The 17,540-nt window shown below is 35.7% G+C and overlaps 1 protein-coding gene across 1 annotated transcript; it reads right to left on the bottom strand.

Annotated features, from left to right (window-relative positions):
* Positions 1-4,671: 4,671 nt before the first annotated feature.
* On the bottom strand, positions 4,672-12,609 carry LOC148956549 (uncharacterized). The gene is made up of 2 exons (XM_089095809.1): positions 12,574-12,609; positions 4,672-5,374 (listed from the first exon to the last, which is right to left on the bottom strand). The coding sequence occupies exon 2, from the start codon at positions 5,372-5,374 to the stop codon at positions 4,727-4,729; it is 648 nt and encodes a 215-aa protein (XP_088951935.1). The 5' UTR covers positions 12,574-12,609; the 3' UTR covers positions 4,672-4,726.
* Positions 12,610-17,540: the final 4,931 nt, after the last annotated feature.

Here is a 17,540-nt window from a genome sequence, read left to right on the forward strand (position 1 = left end):
AGTTACGTCTCAGGTCGGTGCCCAACCAAGTCCACGGGAAGTAGTTACTTCTACTTCTTAGTTCTAGGCAGCACAATAGCGCTACCAAAGTAATGAGCGATATGGGCACAATGCACTGTTTATTATTATTTTTTTTTTTTTTAGAAGGAGTTGTAGTGGAAACTTCTAAAGCGGCTTATTGGAAATTGCAACGTCTAGTGCCCTTTTCGACAGTCGAAAGTAGTTGGAGGGCAACCAGCCCCACACCCACGCCCATAATTTTCCCAAATACATCCAATCAAAATTTTGATAGCCATTTTTTTCAGCGTAGTTGAAAATTCCAGTAATTATGTCTTTGAAGATGACACCACCCCCCACAGCACTCAAGGCAAGAGTTGTAAGTTGTGCCCCGAGGGGCATGTAAGATTTTTATGGAAAGGTTGGTCTTACAAACTTCGAAGGGGGCACATTAGATTAAAAATCAGAGGTTCTAGTCCTTTTTAAGAGTCAAAGTGATCAGAAGACAAATAGCCTCCCCCCTCACGGCCTATCCCCAAACGTATCCCGTCAAAATTATAAGATAACAATTTTGGTCAAGTTAAACTCAAAATGAGCAAAAATTAGCATGAGTAGGGCTGACAACCCCCATGCCTTCTCAAGACTAGGATATAATTTGCACTTTACTGAAAAAAGAAAACAAAAACAAATGATCGTAGATCGTCAGTTTAATATACATATACTGATTTATTCCTAAGGGTTTTAATAATTTTCGTAATTTTTTATTTATTCAAGCCAAAAAAAAACATTTGGAATGCATTTTGTTTTCAGTAAATTGCAGATTATGTTTTGGTCTAGAGAAAGCAAGGGGGTTGTCAGCTTTACTCATGTAAATTTTTGCTCGTTTTGAGTTTGACCCGGTTACTTATTTTAATTTCTGCTCGTTCTGGATTTCAGTTATTGATGGTGATTTGGGGTAGTTTTACGCTTTGAAGTTTATATGACTTTGTTTCTACTCATTTTTGGTTTAGTAGAGCTCTATACTTTTCTTTGAAAATCTTGCTCTGAGGAAAAAAGTTTTTAAAATTGATTTTCATCATAAGGCAATCATTCTACAATTGCGACTAACTTCATATTTTCTAATTGTTTTCCTTAGCATTTATCTTACCCTGCTATGATAACTCGCCTTCTTCGAAAAATAAAATAAAAAACAATAAATAAAACTGTAAAAATAAATGCAAACAGTTCTCGTATATACACCCCCTACCCCAAAAAAAGTTTTCGCACATATAGTCAACAATCGTTTCAAAATCTCAATTGTGTATCAAGGAAAGCCTTACAGACAAGATTTCTTAAAATTTGAGCTATTGCAGATATATACTACAGCAGGGCTTTCAGATTAAAAAAGAAAACCATGAAATATACGAAAATACAAATAGAGCTAGCTAACTAATATACGCCACTTAACAGAAGAGGAGAGACAGATAATCGTAAAGTGGGTAATTTCTTGCACAGGTAATTTTATGCCACTTGGGGGAAGAAGAAGATACTTGAAAAGACTTAGACTGAAGAGAGGTCCTTATATTTGCCTGATATATGGAGAATACAAGGACCAATGGATCGCTCACGAGCAAAGCCAAGCTGTCGCCTGCTTCCATGTCCTGGCAGACTTGTCCAAGTGGAAATATCTACATTCCTTTTTTTCATCGATTCTTGGTAGCCTGCTTAAAACAGTCCTATGCAGGACAAGTTTATAAAGTTACTGGCAATTGTTCTGACTAGCCCTTTTGCTTCTTGTCTTATCCGATAAACAAGCCATCCTCGGTCTGGAACAAACAAGTAAAGTTGTTGAACGGCCGCGTGCACAAGATATAAACTCAAGCTGTGCTTTCATCAAGGGGTTCTAAAGCGTTTCTAAGACCTTATCATGACAATGAGTTTAAAGGAGATAAATCTGATACAAATAATTATCGTCCTATTGCAATTTTATCACCATTGTCTAAAGTTTTGGAAAAAATTTTAAAAGGAAGGATTACTAATTATCTAGATAAAATAAATTTTTTTACCAAATATCAGTTTGGATTTAGGGCAGGCCATTCGACGGAACAAGCAGTTGCAGCTCTTGTATTAGAAATAAATAACTGCTTAGATAGTAATTATCATGTATCTACTGTTTTTTATGATGTTAAAAAAGCATTTGATACTTTAAACCATGAAATTCTTTTTGATAAAATGGAAAATTCCGGTATAAGAGGGAAAGGACTAGAAATAATAAGATCATACCTTTATGGACGTAAAATCGTGGTAGATGTTGATGGACATATGTCTAGTTTAAATGATCTTGATGATATTGGTGTCCCACAAGGATCGGTATTAGATCCGCTTTTATTTTTGATGTATATTAATGATCTTCCACGATGTATGCAGGGAAATAATGGTCTTGCAATTTTATTTGCAGATGACACAGCTGTTTCTGTTAAAGCGAAGGATTCATCTGCATTGATTCAAAATTTGTTTAACACTGTTAGTTCAGTTAATCGATGGTTTGTTTCTAATTATTTAGTACCGAATTTTGAGAAGACTGAATTTATGGTTTTTGGTCATTCAAAACGTGCTAGTAAAAAAATTTCATGTCAGGAGCTTCAAGTTGGTGAGCATAAAATACGTAGAGTTCAATCGTATCGTTATTTAGGAGTTTTTATTGATCTCCTTTTGTCATTTCAAACTCATATTGATCATTTAAGGGTGAAACTTTCGCAAAATATTGGGTCTATGTATCGTTTGCAACATGTTTTTCCATTTTCAATTTTAAAAATAATTTATCATTCTTTGATTGCTCCTTATTTAAATTATTGCACAATTATTTATTTAAATACTTTTTGGACGCATATAAAACCCCTACAGATCCTTCAAAATAAAGCAGTGAGAATACTTGGAAATTTTTTACATCGTCCATCAAAACTTAGAGATGCATCGGAAAATGAAACATTATTTCTTTTCTTGAATTTATTAGATCTGAAACCTATAAGAGAACTTAATATATCAATATGGCATTTTAAAATACAAGATCCTAGTAGTTATTTTTATGAAAAATCTCTGTTGATTCTGCCCCCTCCTTCGGCTCTTAGGTGTTCTGGAACATATCGAATTCCCTTTGTTAATTGTGAAAGATCTAGATTTTCAATTAGATACCAAATACCATTTATTTCAAATAAATATAGGCTGAAAGATAGAATTCAAATTGAGGCATCATTTCGGCAAATATCAGTTCTAAGGAAGAAAATATTAAAATTATGTATTGACCTGTGATGGTGGAATAGAAATTTTTATTATTATTATTTTTTTTTTTTTTTTTTTATATTTGTTACCCATGTTGGGATAGCCTTCCGTGCCTAACTTTTCCAGCGTTTGTTTTCTTTTTGTTTGTTATTTTTTTTGTTTTTTTCTTTAACCAGGTTTTTTTTTTTTTTTTTTTTCTCTCTTTTGTTATGATGAGAAAATGTTTTTTTGTTTTGTTTTTTTTTGTTTTTTACCCAATTTTACGAGCTTTGCTGTCTGTTGGGGGTATATGTTTTTTGTTATGTTATGTTTTGTATTTTATGTTATGTATGGTATACCAGCACAGTGTATTATTGTATGTGTATTGATAATGAATAAATCTTATCTTATCTACCCTCAAAAAACATATTCATGAAATATAGTTTCAAGGCCGTCCATCGCTCAAGCAGTCTTTTCACGCAACTTTCCAATGAAAGCCACCTTGTTCGCCCTGGTGAGAGCATCGTATGTGGTTTGAGGTCGCAAAATGCTTGGAACTCCTTCGGGGCTCTTTCTCGCTTAGCACTCATGCTAGAATGATAGTGGAAAATCCTACACAGATCTTCTAAGCCTACAGAGAACTTCACTTTGAATTATGTAGTCTTCAGCTTGATTACAGTGTTAAAAATAAATTTCTTTAGTTTGAATCTCAAAAATCCCGAATATTTCAGTTCCGAATACGAAAAGTCTATGTATATATTAATCATTGAAAATCCACTATCCCTTTTAGAAAAAAAGCCCACACAATGCCTAGAAATCCCGCAAAAGGAAATAAATTCCCGGAAATGGAAACACTGGTCTAGCAGAGTTGTTCAAGCCTTCTTGTGAAGAAGAGTGTGGTTTTAATAACGAATTAAAAATATCTAACCGAACAAAAGTGAGATAGTAAGGCTGCACATAGAATTATATAGAAGCTTAAAAATTTTACCGCGAAACTACTTTAATCTCTTCATCACACCAATATTTCTCGAAAATCCGAAACACCAACTGAATTATTGTGATTCTAAAGTAAAAGTTTATCCTCGATGGGGGCCCACCAGGACACCACTGCAATCTCAATGAAACTTCGTTTTCATTTGGATAGCATCTTAAAAAGGAAACTTGAAGCTAGTCCTAAAAAATTTGAGATTTCGAGGAATTCATACAAAGATAACTTGCCTCGAACTAGGATCTGATATATTCATCAAAACCAGATAATTCTATATAATGGTGACTGATCACACTCTACGAGTACCGTACCCAGATTCCAAGCTCCAGTCCCAAGAAGATGGAAGACCCCTCGTTAAGAGCCCCCCCCCCACACTGCTTTGAAGGCTCATGACTAGGATTCCTCCAAAATAGAGTTAAGTTTGCAATACAAACAAAGAAAATTCCTCGCTTAACTGAAGTATTTAATAATAATATAAAATAAAACAAAAATGAGCCTACAAAATCACATACACCACGAACTCGAAGCTTCTGGTGTGACAGCATACCTTTCGATTGAGTCTTTATATTTTATTTTGAGGTCACCGGCATAAACCATACAGCCTTTTTCAACAAAGTCTGGGCCAAAGTGTTTCAAGATCACTAGGTCTGCTTTTTGGCCCCAGTAAACAACATCAGTATGAAAAGACACATCTTTAGAGCTGATATTACACTCTTGTCCACATACAAATTTAACATCAGGAACCACGAACTGAATTCCTTGCTCCATGTCACTGACTATAATGTCAAAAATAGATACCTTGGGTCGTTCACTGAGGCGTCTAGGAGTCAAACACCTTTCAGGCCGTTCTACAACAATACTGTCTTCTTCGATAATAAACATTTCGTCACTGATACTATCGCGACGACTACTGGGCATACTATCATCACTAGATTCACTGAAACTACATCTTTCTGTATATAAACATTTTCCAATGAGTTCGTAAGAAGAACCATCTTTGCTTTGTAAGTTTCCTCTAAAAGAAGAGCAATCAGGTTGGAAGCAGAGAAGGGCCATTCCCTCAAGGATAACCAATTCACTGCTTAGGTCAATGTCTAAGTGCCTAAACTTAGATCTGTTCACACGACCAAATCTTGGTTTGTAGGACGTCATCTAAAAATAAAAATCATCAGAAAAATATCTAGCCAAGTATGGATGTAGAATGATAAATTTAAATATGACTCACATTTATTGCTTCATTTTCCTTCTTATCCAGAATTATAAATAGGTTTTAGTTAAATAATAAAACATGTTCCAAATGTTATGCTATTGGCCTTAAAGCTTTGATACCGAAGCTTAAACAACACAAGATAACGAGCTTTATATTTTATTCCACGAATAAGTACATTGGTGAGGCCCTTGGTTCCCACCCCTTACCAACAAAAACCAACATTTTTACAAATATACCTGTTCATGTGTTTCATGTAGCTCATCAAACTTTTTTATAGATTTACCCCCCCCTTACTGCGTAATTGCCTGGTTTATGCACGCACAATTTTAGAGTTCCGTTACAACAGAGTTTTTATTATGAACAAAGGGGAAGGCGTCATAACATCTGACCGTCAGGAGCACTAACGTCAGGACATCGACAAAATCCGTCATAACATCGACAAAAAATCCGTCAGAACCACTGACCGTCGCAACATCGACAGTCATAACATCGACACGTCTGTTCATCGAAAGTCACAATCGCTACCCGTCAGAACGTCGACAGTCATAACATCTAAAAAAAAAAAATTCATAACAAAAATCCGTCAGAAACCACTAACCGTCAGAACGTCGACAGTCATAACATCGACACGTCATAACATCTAAAATTTAAAAGATTTAGTTTTTGGGGTTTAGGGGGGAAAGGTACCTAAGTTAGGTTAGGTTACGCATTTAATATATGCTAGGCTTTACCCCCACCCCCCTGATGTGCAAGTACATAGCCGAAATTTGTTTCTAAACTATTATATACTTATTACTATTATATATACTTATAATTTTTTTTCATAACGAAAATCCATCAGAGCCACTAACCATCAGTACGTCGACAGTCATAACATCGACACGTCATAACATCTAAAAATTTTTTAGATGCTATGACGTACCGATGGTATGACTGTCGACGTTCTGACGGGTAGCGATTGTAACTGTCGATGAACTGACGTGTTGATGTTATGACTGTCGATGTTCTGATGGTTAGTGGTTCTGACGGATTTTCCTTGTCGACGAAATGACTGTTAGTGCTTGTGACGGTTGTTCGAAATGGTAGCACCCCTGACTGATATCGTTAATTTCAATAAGAAGTGACATTTATTGGACACTACGCCCCGCGGGCACGGAACCAGATAAATATGGGGGGGGTCATAATTTTTGACATAATGAACTATTATCGGACTATTAATGATGGATTTAAGCGATATAGGGGGCAATATTTCAGGGGCGAGGGTGCATTCAAGCCGCCCCTTTTTCTTATAAGTAGCAACTTTCAAATTTTCCGTTTTTCTGAGAAGGCTAGCCACGGATGCACGTTTAATTTTTGTTGTTTTTTTCTTCTTTTTTTTGCCAGGGTGACCATATCGAAACACTGGATTAATCAAACAGTTCGTGGTAACGAACTGTAAGTAAGGAGCGACCCAGCTCAATGGTAACCGAAACTGTAGAAAACGGAATTTTAATACCAATAGATACATCAAAAGAATCAGATTTTAATGCTAATTTCAAATATATAAGTTTCATCAAGTTTAGTCCAACCTACCAGCTTAATCTTACCTATCTTACCTATAAGTTTCATCAAGCTTAATCTTACCTATCAAAAGTTACGCGCCTGAGAAAATTTTGCTGATTTTCGAAAAAAGGGGGAAAGACCCCCTAAAAGTTATAGCAACTTAATGAAAATCACACCATATTCAGCGTATCAGAGAACCCTACTGTAGAGGTTTCAAGCTCCTATCTACAAAAATGTGGAATTTTACATTTTTTGTCAGAAGAAAGATCACGGTTGCGTGTTTATTTTATTTATTTTTTTTTCCCCAGGGGTGATCGTATCGACCCAGTGGTCCCAGAATATCGTGGGAGGGCTTATTGAAACGGAAATTAAAAGTTCTAGTGCCCTTTTTAAGTGACCAAAAAAATGGAGGGCAACTAGGCCCCCTCCCGCGCTCATTTTTTTCCCAAAGTCACCCGATCAAAATTTTGAGATAGACATTTTATTCAGCATGATAACTATGTCTTTCAGGATGATTTAATCCCCCGAAGTCCCCGGGGGAGGGCTGAAAGTTATGAACTTTACCAAATGTTAACATATAGTATTGGTTATTGGGAAGTATACAGACGTTTTCAGGGGGATTTTTTTCTGGTAGTGGGGGGGGGGGGGGGGCGTGGGTCGGGAAATATGGGGGGGGATCTGTGCACAAAGGAAGTTTGCAGAGGAGAAGAGACATTGTTATGAAAGGGGTGCCGAATTTTCCAGCATTATTTAAAAAAAGATCAGAAATTATATATAAAAAAAACAAGTTATCCAACTGAAAGTAAGGATCAACACCAAAACTTAAAACGACAGAAAACATTACGTATATGATGGGGTTCACCCTCTAGTCAATACCTCACTTTTTAAGCCAAAGATTATTTAGTACTTTCATAAGAGCTATTTATTCTAATTAACGGCATTTGTGATTAAGGGGTCATTTTTAAAGAATTTGAACAAAATTCAAACTTTAGCGTAAAGAGCGAGGTATTGACTAGGGGGCGAACCCTCTAATATATGTATTAAAAATATATGAATATAGAAGTTCGTTACGTAAGTTAATTCGTAATTTACGTATATTTATTACTAGTAAAAACGTTCGTAAATAAAATTAAACAGGTATCGAGAAAGCCATTTAACCAAATAAAGTAAAATTAATATTCAATTTTGTTTTAATTATTCATGTACGGTGAGCCAAAATCAAAACCTGCATTAATTCAAAAACGTTCAAAAATTAAATAAAAAAAAAACAAGTTTTTAAAACTGAAAGTAAGGAACGACGTTAAAAATTAAAACGAACAGAAATTATTCCGTGCATGAAAGGGGCTGTCCCCTCCTCAACGCCTCGCTCTTTACGCTAAAGTTTGACTTTCTCACAACTCTTATTTTTTTTAAACAATGAAAAACTTTAGCGTAAAGACCGAGGCGTTGAGGAGGGGACAGCCCCTTTCATACACAGAATAATTTCTGTTCGTTTTAAGTTTTAACGTCGTTCCTTACTTTCAGTTAAAAAAAACTTGTTTTTTTTTAATATTATCAGAAACGAAGTGGCTCTTCGAAAATTCAAAGTTCTAGCGCCCTTTTTAAGCAACAAAAGCGATCGTGCCACAGTAAGGTACTGCTCTGCTTTTTTTTTTTTTCAGCAAAACAACGATTTCGGCTTGAATTCTGAAAACTAGCGTTTTGCTGAAAACTAGGCTAGCTTGAGTTTTTAGAACAGTGTAATTGTATAATAAAATTTGTTGATTTCATGACCGGTAAAAGACTACTGTGAGCTTCATAAATGAAATTTATTTTCTGCAGCCTATTTACTAGGATATTTCTGATCTAAATTCTGTTGTGTTGGGTTGGTTTTGTGTCAAACAGTTCGTGGTAACGAACTGTAAGTAAGAAGCGATCCGGCTCAATGGTAACCGAAACTCTAAAAAACAGAATTTTGATACCAATAGATACATCAAAAGAATCAGATTTTAATTCTAATTTCAAATATATAAGTTTCATCAAGTTTAATCATACCTATCAAAAGTTACTCGTCTGAGAAAATTTGGCTGATTTTTGAAAAAAGGGGGAAAGACCCCTTAAAAATTATAGAACCTTAATGAAAATCACACCATCATATTCAGCGTATCAAAGAACCTTTCTGCAGAGGTTTCAAGCTCCTATCTACTAAAATGTGGAAGTTTCCATTTTTTGCCAAAAGAAAGATCACGGATGCGTGTTTATTTGCTTTTTTTTTGCTTTTTTTCCCCAGGGGTGATCGTATCGACCAAGTGGTCCTAGAATATCATGGGAGGGCTCATTGGAACGGAAATTAAAAGTTCTAGTGCCCTTTTTAAGTGACCAAAAAAATGGAGGGCAACTAGACCCCCTCCCACGCTCATTTTTTCCCAAAGTCACCCGATCAAAATTTTGAGATAGCCATTTTGTTCAGCATGATCGAAAATATTATAACTATGTCTTTTAGGATGACTTAATCCCTCGAAGCCCCCAGGGGGAGGGCTGAAAGTTATGAACTTTACCCAATGCTATATATAGTATTGGTTATTGGGACCCGGCTCAATGGTAACCGAAACTCTAGAAAACGGTATGTTGATACAAATAGAAGCATCAAAAGAATCGAATTTTAATGCTGATTTCAAAAATATAAGTTTCATCAAGTTTAATCTGAGAAAATTTGGCTAATTTTCGAAAAAAGGGGGAAAGACCCCCTAAAAGTTACAGCAACTTAATGAAAATCACACCATCATATTCAGCGTATCAGAGAACCCTACTGCAGTGGTTTCAGGCAAAAAAAAAAGAAGAAAAAAACAACAAAAATTAAACGCGCATCCGTGGCTAGCCTTCTCAGAAAAACGCGCCTGAGAAAATGTGGCTGATTTTCGAAAAAAGGGGGAAAGACCCCCTAAAAGTTATAGAACCTTAATGAAAATCACACGATCATATTCCGCGTATCAGAGAACCTTACTGTAGAGGTTTCAAGCTCCTATCTACAAAAATGTGGAATTTTGCATTTTTTGCCAGAAGAAAGATCACGGGTGCGTTTTTTTTTTTTTCCCATAGGGGTGATCGTATCGACTCAGTGGTCCTAGAATATCGTGGTAGGGCTCATGGGAATGGAAATTAAAAGTTCTAGTGCCCTTTTTAAGCGACAAAAAAAATGGAGGACAACTAGGCCCCCTCCCACGCTCATTTTTTTCCCGAAGTCACCTGATCAAAATTTTGAGATAGCCATTTTGTTCAGCATGTTCGAAAGTATTATAAGTATGTCTTTTAGGATGACTTAATCCCCCGAAGTTCCCGGGAGGAGGGCTGAAAGTTATTAACTTTACACAATGTTAACAATTCGCCTTGTTTATGGGGACGCACATAGAACCGCCTTTTTCTGGGTAGATTTTCCCTGGTCTTGGGGGGGGGGTATTTAGGAGGATATTTTCACGAAGGATGTTTTCATGGGGGAAGGGACATTGCTATGAAGGGGACGCTGGACTTCCCAGCATTATTTAAAAAAAGATCAGAAATTAAATATAAAAAACAAGTTTTTCAACTGCAACAGCAGCAACATCAAAACTTTAAACGAACAGAAAATATTACATATATGATTGGGTTCACCCCCTAGTCAATACCTCACTCTTTAAGCCAGATTTTTTAGTACTTTCATAAGAGCTATTTATTCTAATTATAGGCCTTTTTGATTAAGCGGTCAGTTTTAAAGAATTGGAACAAAATTGGAACTTTCGCTTAAAAAGCAAGGTATTGACTAGGGGGCGAACCCCCTAATATACGTATTAAAAATCTATCAATATAGAAGCTTGTTATGTAAGTTAATTCGTAAGTTATGTATATTTATTACTAATAAAAACGTTCATAAATAAAATCAAACAAGTTTCGAGAAAGCCATTTAACCATATAAAAGTAAATTAATATGAAAATTTAGTTTTAATTATTCATGTACTGTGAGCCAAGATCAAAACCTGCATTTATTCAAAAACGTTCAAAAATTAAATAAAAAAAAAACAAGTTTTTTTAACTGAAATTAAGGAGCGACATTAAAATATTTTTTTTTTAAACAATAAAAAACTTTAGCGTAAAGAGCAAGGCGTTGCGGAGGGGACAGCCCCTTTAATATACGGAATAATTTCTTTTCGTTTTAAGTTTTAATGTCGCTCCTTACTTTCAGTTAAAAAAACTTTTTTTTTTTTTTTATTTCCAGTAAAGCGCTAGCTGTTCAAGAAACCTATAAACATGGGAACATATCACGAGCCATTTTACTTTCCACATATTTTCAAAAATATGTTGCATAAACTGCGAAGCTGTAATTTTTGGTAATTTTAAGCTACAACTTCACTCTTTACTTTCATTAGAAAAACTATGTTAAAAAAATCATTTAAACGGGTGAGGACAGAAATATCATGAACGGGATCTCATCAATACGGCTAAGGAAGGGAATATGCAAATTTATTCTCAAGGACTGATTCACGAAAATGTATTGGCATGCATTTTTCAGAACCTAGGGGGGGGGGGGCAATTTTGTCGTTTTATGTTCGATTCTTTTCAACGAGCATACCAAAAAAGGTTTTTTTTTCAACGAAAGATATATAAAAAAATCTGATAGGAATAAAAAAAATCTAGGGGGGGGGGTGAATTCTCCTGCCCGTTCCAGTTGCCCAATTGACGCACCTGCTCAAGTACTTAGCAAATGCATCGACACGTTCACATTCACTCGCCGTTTAGGGAGGGGAAAAGAGTTTTCTGTGGTGGGTTAAAAATGCGAATAAGACGTATTTTTAGCCACAAATTTTTCCAGGGTGGTTCTACAGACCAATGACAGGAAGGAGCTCCTCCTATTCCCCCTCTCCTGTGCGCAGGTATCAATAAGTTGATGCAATTATTTATAAAAATAATAATAAACACAGTTAATTTAATGCAAATTTAAAATGCTTTGTAATGAGAGAAAATTAAAAATACTCGATAATCGAAAGTGGCCTCAGTGATTCTGGCAAATGAAAAAGGTGAAAACTGTAATTGGTTTAAAATGCCGGGATTAATAATTTTCAAAGAAAGAGTATTACGCGAAAGCAAAATATTTGTTGGTCTTATTTCATTAATTGAAACGCCATCTTCAATTCGCTTCCTTGTGCCCTTCTGTGTTACAGTAATTATGTTTTTGTTAATACGAGGTTTACATAGCATGATAATAGACAGTCAGTAAATGCAAGAGGAAACTCATCTGTGACTTTCGCGTATACCAAGCCACAATGCCCCACAACACACAGAGATAGAACTAAAGACAGGCTTGTAGTACTGGAGTTACAAAGCGCCTTCCACTTTTTGACGCCAGTGATTTCCTGTTGATAAAATGCGGAAGAAGTTTTATAATTTATTCTAATTTCTGATGCGATTTTAAAATCACAATTTGGACAGATCGAGCTGAAATAGGGTACATAGTTACGTAAGTATAGACGGCCCAGAATAAAAATCCGAAAGCTCTTTTCCTTCGCCTATAACTTCATTTTTGTTTGTTTTCATAACCCCTTCAAAGTATAAAATATAGAAAGCTTTCAAAATCAAGAAAGAGAATTACATTTAGGCTTTCAAAATCCCATCTCTTCCTTGTTCTATCGATAGAGAAATAATACTGGAACTGAAGGATATTGGCTTAAGTCAATGCAAAAAAAAAAGATCTTGGCACAAGCAAGTGGGAAACTTTGTTAGAGATATTCTTATTACCAAGAGAACTATACAGCTGCCGTGGCGCAAATGAATGATATTAGCCGTATTCATAATATCGACGGGAATGTGAAACTCACCCGAATGAAAAATTCCGTTCCGTTATACTGTAATTGTTTTACATTGGTACTTGCGCCACTTGGGTTAAGTAACCTACGCCACCAAAAACTTAAAATGGTCTATAATTCACAGCCAAAAATAATCTACATGTCAGGAACAACTTTACATTGTAAAAAACTTACGCAAACCAGTGCAATAAGCATACTTGGCAAATGTGAAACAACTATCAGAGGCAACGCTATAGCGTTGCCTATGGTAAAGGCCATACGGCTCCAATGTTTTATTAAATTTTTTTTCCCAGAGGCACTTCATATGGAAGAGGTCGTCATATAAACTTCAAAGCGGGCTAATTCGATTGGAAATCGAGAGTTCTAGTGCCCTTTTTAAGGGTCAAATATGATTGCATTTTCAGAACTAAAAGCAGAATAAAAGAAACTGACAACTAAACATAGGTCAAGTACGGAAATTTCTAAGGAAATCTCTCACACCCACCTTTTCCCCTAACACATCCAATCTAAGTTTTGAGATAGCCATTTTGTTCAACGTAGTTGAAAATTGGGGAAATCAGGTCTTTGAGGATGACAACCTCAAATCTACAAATACCTTTATCTACAAATACATTGATATGGCTTAGAATTTTACTCAAATAACAGGAACTGCATTTTCAGAACTAAAAGCAGAATAAAAGAAACTGACAACTAAACATAGGTCAAGTACGGAAATTTCTAAGACTTGGAAATCAGAAGAGGGTTAACATAGAAGCTTGATAATACCTTCCCAGAGTACGTTTTTGGCCCTGAATTCATTGCTGATTTTTTTTCTAACATAGCCCTTTTCCAAGATAGCAAAAAGTAGCTAAACTAGAATTTTACCAAAAAAAGCGAAGACCTTTTTCAATGGAAGTACCGAAAAAGGGGTTTTCAAAATCTAGGGTGGAATCTAGGGGCATCCCCCCTCGCCCAGGGTGCCACTTTTGACGGGGCATGGAAAATATTTAGTAGCCTATACTTTATTATTGTACAATATCTTAGGATTTATTTCTCAAACCTCGGGAGTTTTTTGTAATTCGACGTGTTTTCTTTAAACCTCCGATTGGATACAAACGAAAGACGTGAAAGACGGGTTTTAAAATAAGGACTAATATTGTACAGTCAAGGTTATGTCTCTGCGTGATCATCTTGACAACTGAGGCAATTGTCAATGAAGTGATATTGAAGCACTAATGAAGTGAGCCATAGTGTTTCTTTGATCTCTTCGTCAGTTTGGCAGCACCGAAACCCCCTCCCCCACATGCATCTTTTAATTCAGGAAAAAAATAGTAGATACTCGGTACTAAATCGAGACTATATGGGGTGCTCCGGAAAAAAGGTGTATTACTTGTCGAGTTTATGCAGCCAACAACAACAATTACTGGAGATTTTTATTGAGATGTTTTGCAACGTCTATGGGGAGCTATTTGAAATGAAATAAGAGCAATTGTGACTTCTGTAATTATCTTGATCCGTCAGATCCTGGGAAATGCCCGTTCTCACTGTGTTCTAGTAACCCAGTGGCTCCTCGAGAAATTTTGGTGGAACATTTTTGAACACCCGACGTATAGTCAGGACTTAGCGCCAAGTAACTCCAATTTAGCATCGAATGACTTACACATTTTCCCTAAAATTAAGGAGTGGTTTGGGAGCAGCATGTCCAAGCTGACGAGGAGCTCATAGATTCCATCACAACTCATTTCAAATCACTGGCGGCTTTTATCTAAAGTGTATCACACAAAGCTTGTTCATATATGAATTGCCGCAATCGGGATCGCCAAGGTGATTAATTTGAAAAGTAATGTTGATTGTAGATTATTTTTGGTACAAAATCTTCTTTTTTCTAATTCCACCATCTTTCCTTTATTGCCTATCTGAGGTTGAAAAAAACATTGCATAATCATTAACCTACAATTGCAGGTTATTGTGGTATTAATGTTTACATTCTTCTACCACCAGCCAATGGTTTTAGAAATGTTGTCAAACTAGTCCACCCCTTTGATCGTTCTCCGTCACACAAGGCATGATACTTAAACTAAGTAAGAAGGTAAGAAGTATCGCCAATTTATTAGAGGAAATACAATTTTCTTGATTTCAAGGGCTGGGGCACTTAATTATGTTCAAATTTGGGTGCTAAGGAAGGTTGGCGGTACGTTATTGGTGTGGCTTTTAGCGAATAAAAACACCAAACAGTAGATGAAAAGGATACCAACTCGAAAACAGCAAGTTCTAAAAATGGCAATTCTGCTTTGCAGAATTTGTTTCTAGAGCAACACTTCGTACTTTGTCACATGATGCACACACTCGTAAAATTCTGAAAAATTTGGAAGGTGAAAATACAGTCTAAGGGCTCTTTGATAACTGAAAAGTTGTTGTACTATGTGGATAAAAATATGAGAAGAAGATCGAAATTAGGGCAACAGTGAAGTTTTATCTCCTTTTATGCACTAATATTTATTAGACTTTCAGGATCCCTTCTAGCAGCCCCTCCCCCTAATGAGACCAGATATATCCCTAGGCTATATGCAATTTCCTTGATTTTAAGGATTTGCCAATGTCTAATTTTGTTTTTATTTTTAGTCTATGAGTTGGTTAATAATGCCAAATTCTTTTTTTGGGGAAAAAAAGAAAAATTGCGGTAAGTATTTGGTGGTTGACCACTTCTGAGGGAAACATGTTAGGCAATAAAAGTAGTAGATTCCTACCAATATATTCCTTATTTTGTGCTCTTTCCAAATATCATGGCTGTTTTTCAGTCAAGGCACCCCCCCCCCCGTGATAATCCCAGATATATCCTTAAGTATATATATATATATCCTTTTTAATGGAATCTCGTGATGCATAACATATTCTTGGTTGAAACGGTTTCTGCATCAACTCGATGAAATCGGTTTCGCCTCCGATAGATTGTGGCATTGGTGCAAATATTATATGAAATGATTTTAAAAAGTAGATAACAATGAAAAAAAAAAATGATAACCTGATTAATAGAAACGTGATGTGTATTATAAAGTAAGAATTTCATTGGGTAATTGCCGGTTATTGGAAACACACCCAAGAAGTGAAGTTAGGTTAATCCTAATGAAATATTACAGAACAAGATAATAAAATAATATTTTAGAAAAAAAATTATGGAAACCTGGTACTTATCTCATATACCCACCACACTCAAGAAGTAAAGTTAGACTAATCTTAACGAAAAATACCAAAACATGACGAAAATATAATACTTTAATGTACTTATGTATTATAGCAACCACACTCATGGAGTGAAGTTATTTTAATCATAAGGAAATATACCAAAATATAATGAAAATATAATACTTTAGTAACAAATTATGGAAACTACAACAGAGAATCATGGAAAGTAGGCCCCCGAGAATGCATTATACTAAATACCTAACCTAACCAACTCTACATATTAAATACTTAATTAAAACACACCTGCATAGAAGTTTATCTCACTCAGGCTAAGCTAATTAATTCCGAGTGCACACAGAGAAACCGGTTTTACGACAGATCAAGAACAACAATGTGGTCGCTATAATACACAAGTACCTATTTTGGAAAACATTTGGGCCATATATTTGCATATTAGGGGGGGGGTAAAGTATAGCGGTTCTGCATGCAAAGTGTGTTAGCTGCAATTATTCTGCATATTATGAAGTAAGAATTGTTTTCTAACTTCTTGCTGTCCAAAAACTTTACCCCCCCCCCCTAATGTGCAAATATATAGCCGGAATTTTATAAGTCCAATGTATCCTGTCACTCGCCACTTGTTTTCCACTGAGCATAAGCTAAATGTCTCTTAATACAGACAGATGAAACGGTTTGTTCTCGAGTTTTATACAGCGTAATTCTTGAGTGTGGTGGGTATAAGAGATAAGTATTGGAAACCTAACCTAACCCCCCCCCTCCATATGCAAATATATAGCCCAAATTATACAAGTCCAATGCATTATGTCTTAGTCCAAAGCATCTGTCATTTGTTTTTGAAGCTATAAAACTGGTTTCCTGAGATGTAATCTAAGCGTAATTCTTGAATTTGTTTCCAATATAGGACAAGTACCTTACTTTGTCTTAAGGTTTTCTTTTAGTTTATATATATACCTCAGAAGCGCATCCAGGATTTTTGTTCGGGGAGGGGGGGGGGGGTACTAGTTTTTTTAGGGGGGGGGGTTACATAAAAAAACTCAAAAGACACATACAAAATTTTTTTATGTCCTTTTTTGCTACGTTTTTACGAGTCAGACAAACATTTAAGGGGGGGGGGGGGTTCAAACCGGGTAATCCCCTTCCCCTGCATACGGCCTTTCATGTTTCTTTCTGACGTGGCCAGTGACCACTGTAGATAGAATATAATGCAGTATCGACAAAGGCTATTCTCTCCGTTAAAAAAAAATGTGAAACAAATTTAAAACCACACAAGATTCATACTCCGTCTCCACGCACGCGCAATGACAATTGTTTCCAATCTACACATCACGATGACCTTATGAAAACTGAACTAAATTTATAATGTATTGTATATTGCCAAGGACGATACGCGTGGTATCAAATGTGTATCATGTTTGGAAAAAGAAGACGCTACAGTCTGCAGTGCCAATGATTAAATAATTACCAAAATTGCAGTTTAGCAGCTATACTGAAGAAAACCTGGTAAAAAACAAAAGTACCGTAGTATCGTTCGATTCCTTGTTTTATGCTCTCGTTTTCAATATAATAGTCGTTA

Source organism: Artemia sp. Qi Xiang Cuo, chromosome 1 (assembly GCF_049724085.1).
Source record: "Artemia sp. Qi Xiang Cuo chromosome 1, ASM4972408v1, whole genome shotgun sequence".
Taxonomy (NCBI): Eukaryota; Metazoa; Arthropoda; class Branchiopoda; order Anostraca; family Artemiidae; genus Artemia; species Artemia sp. Qi Xiang Cuo.

Excerpts from the sequence above, each read along its gene's own strand:
- LOC148956549 (XM_089095809.1), bottom strand. The coding sequence starts at position 5,374 with ATGACGTCCTACAAACCAAGATTTGGTCGTGTGAACAGATCTAAGTTT.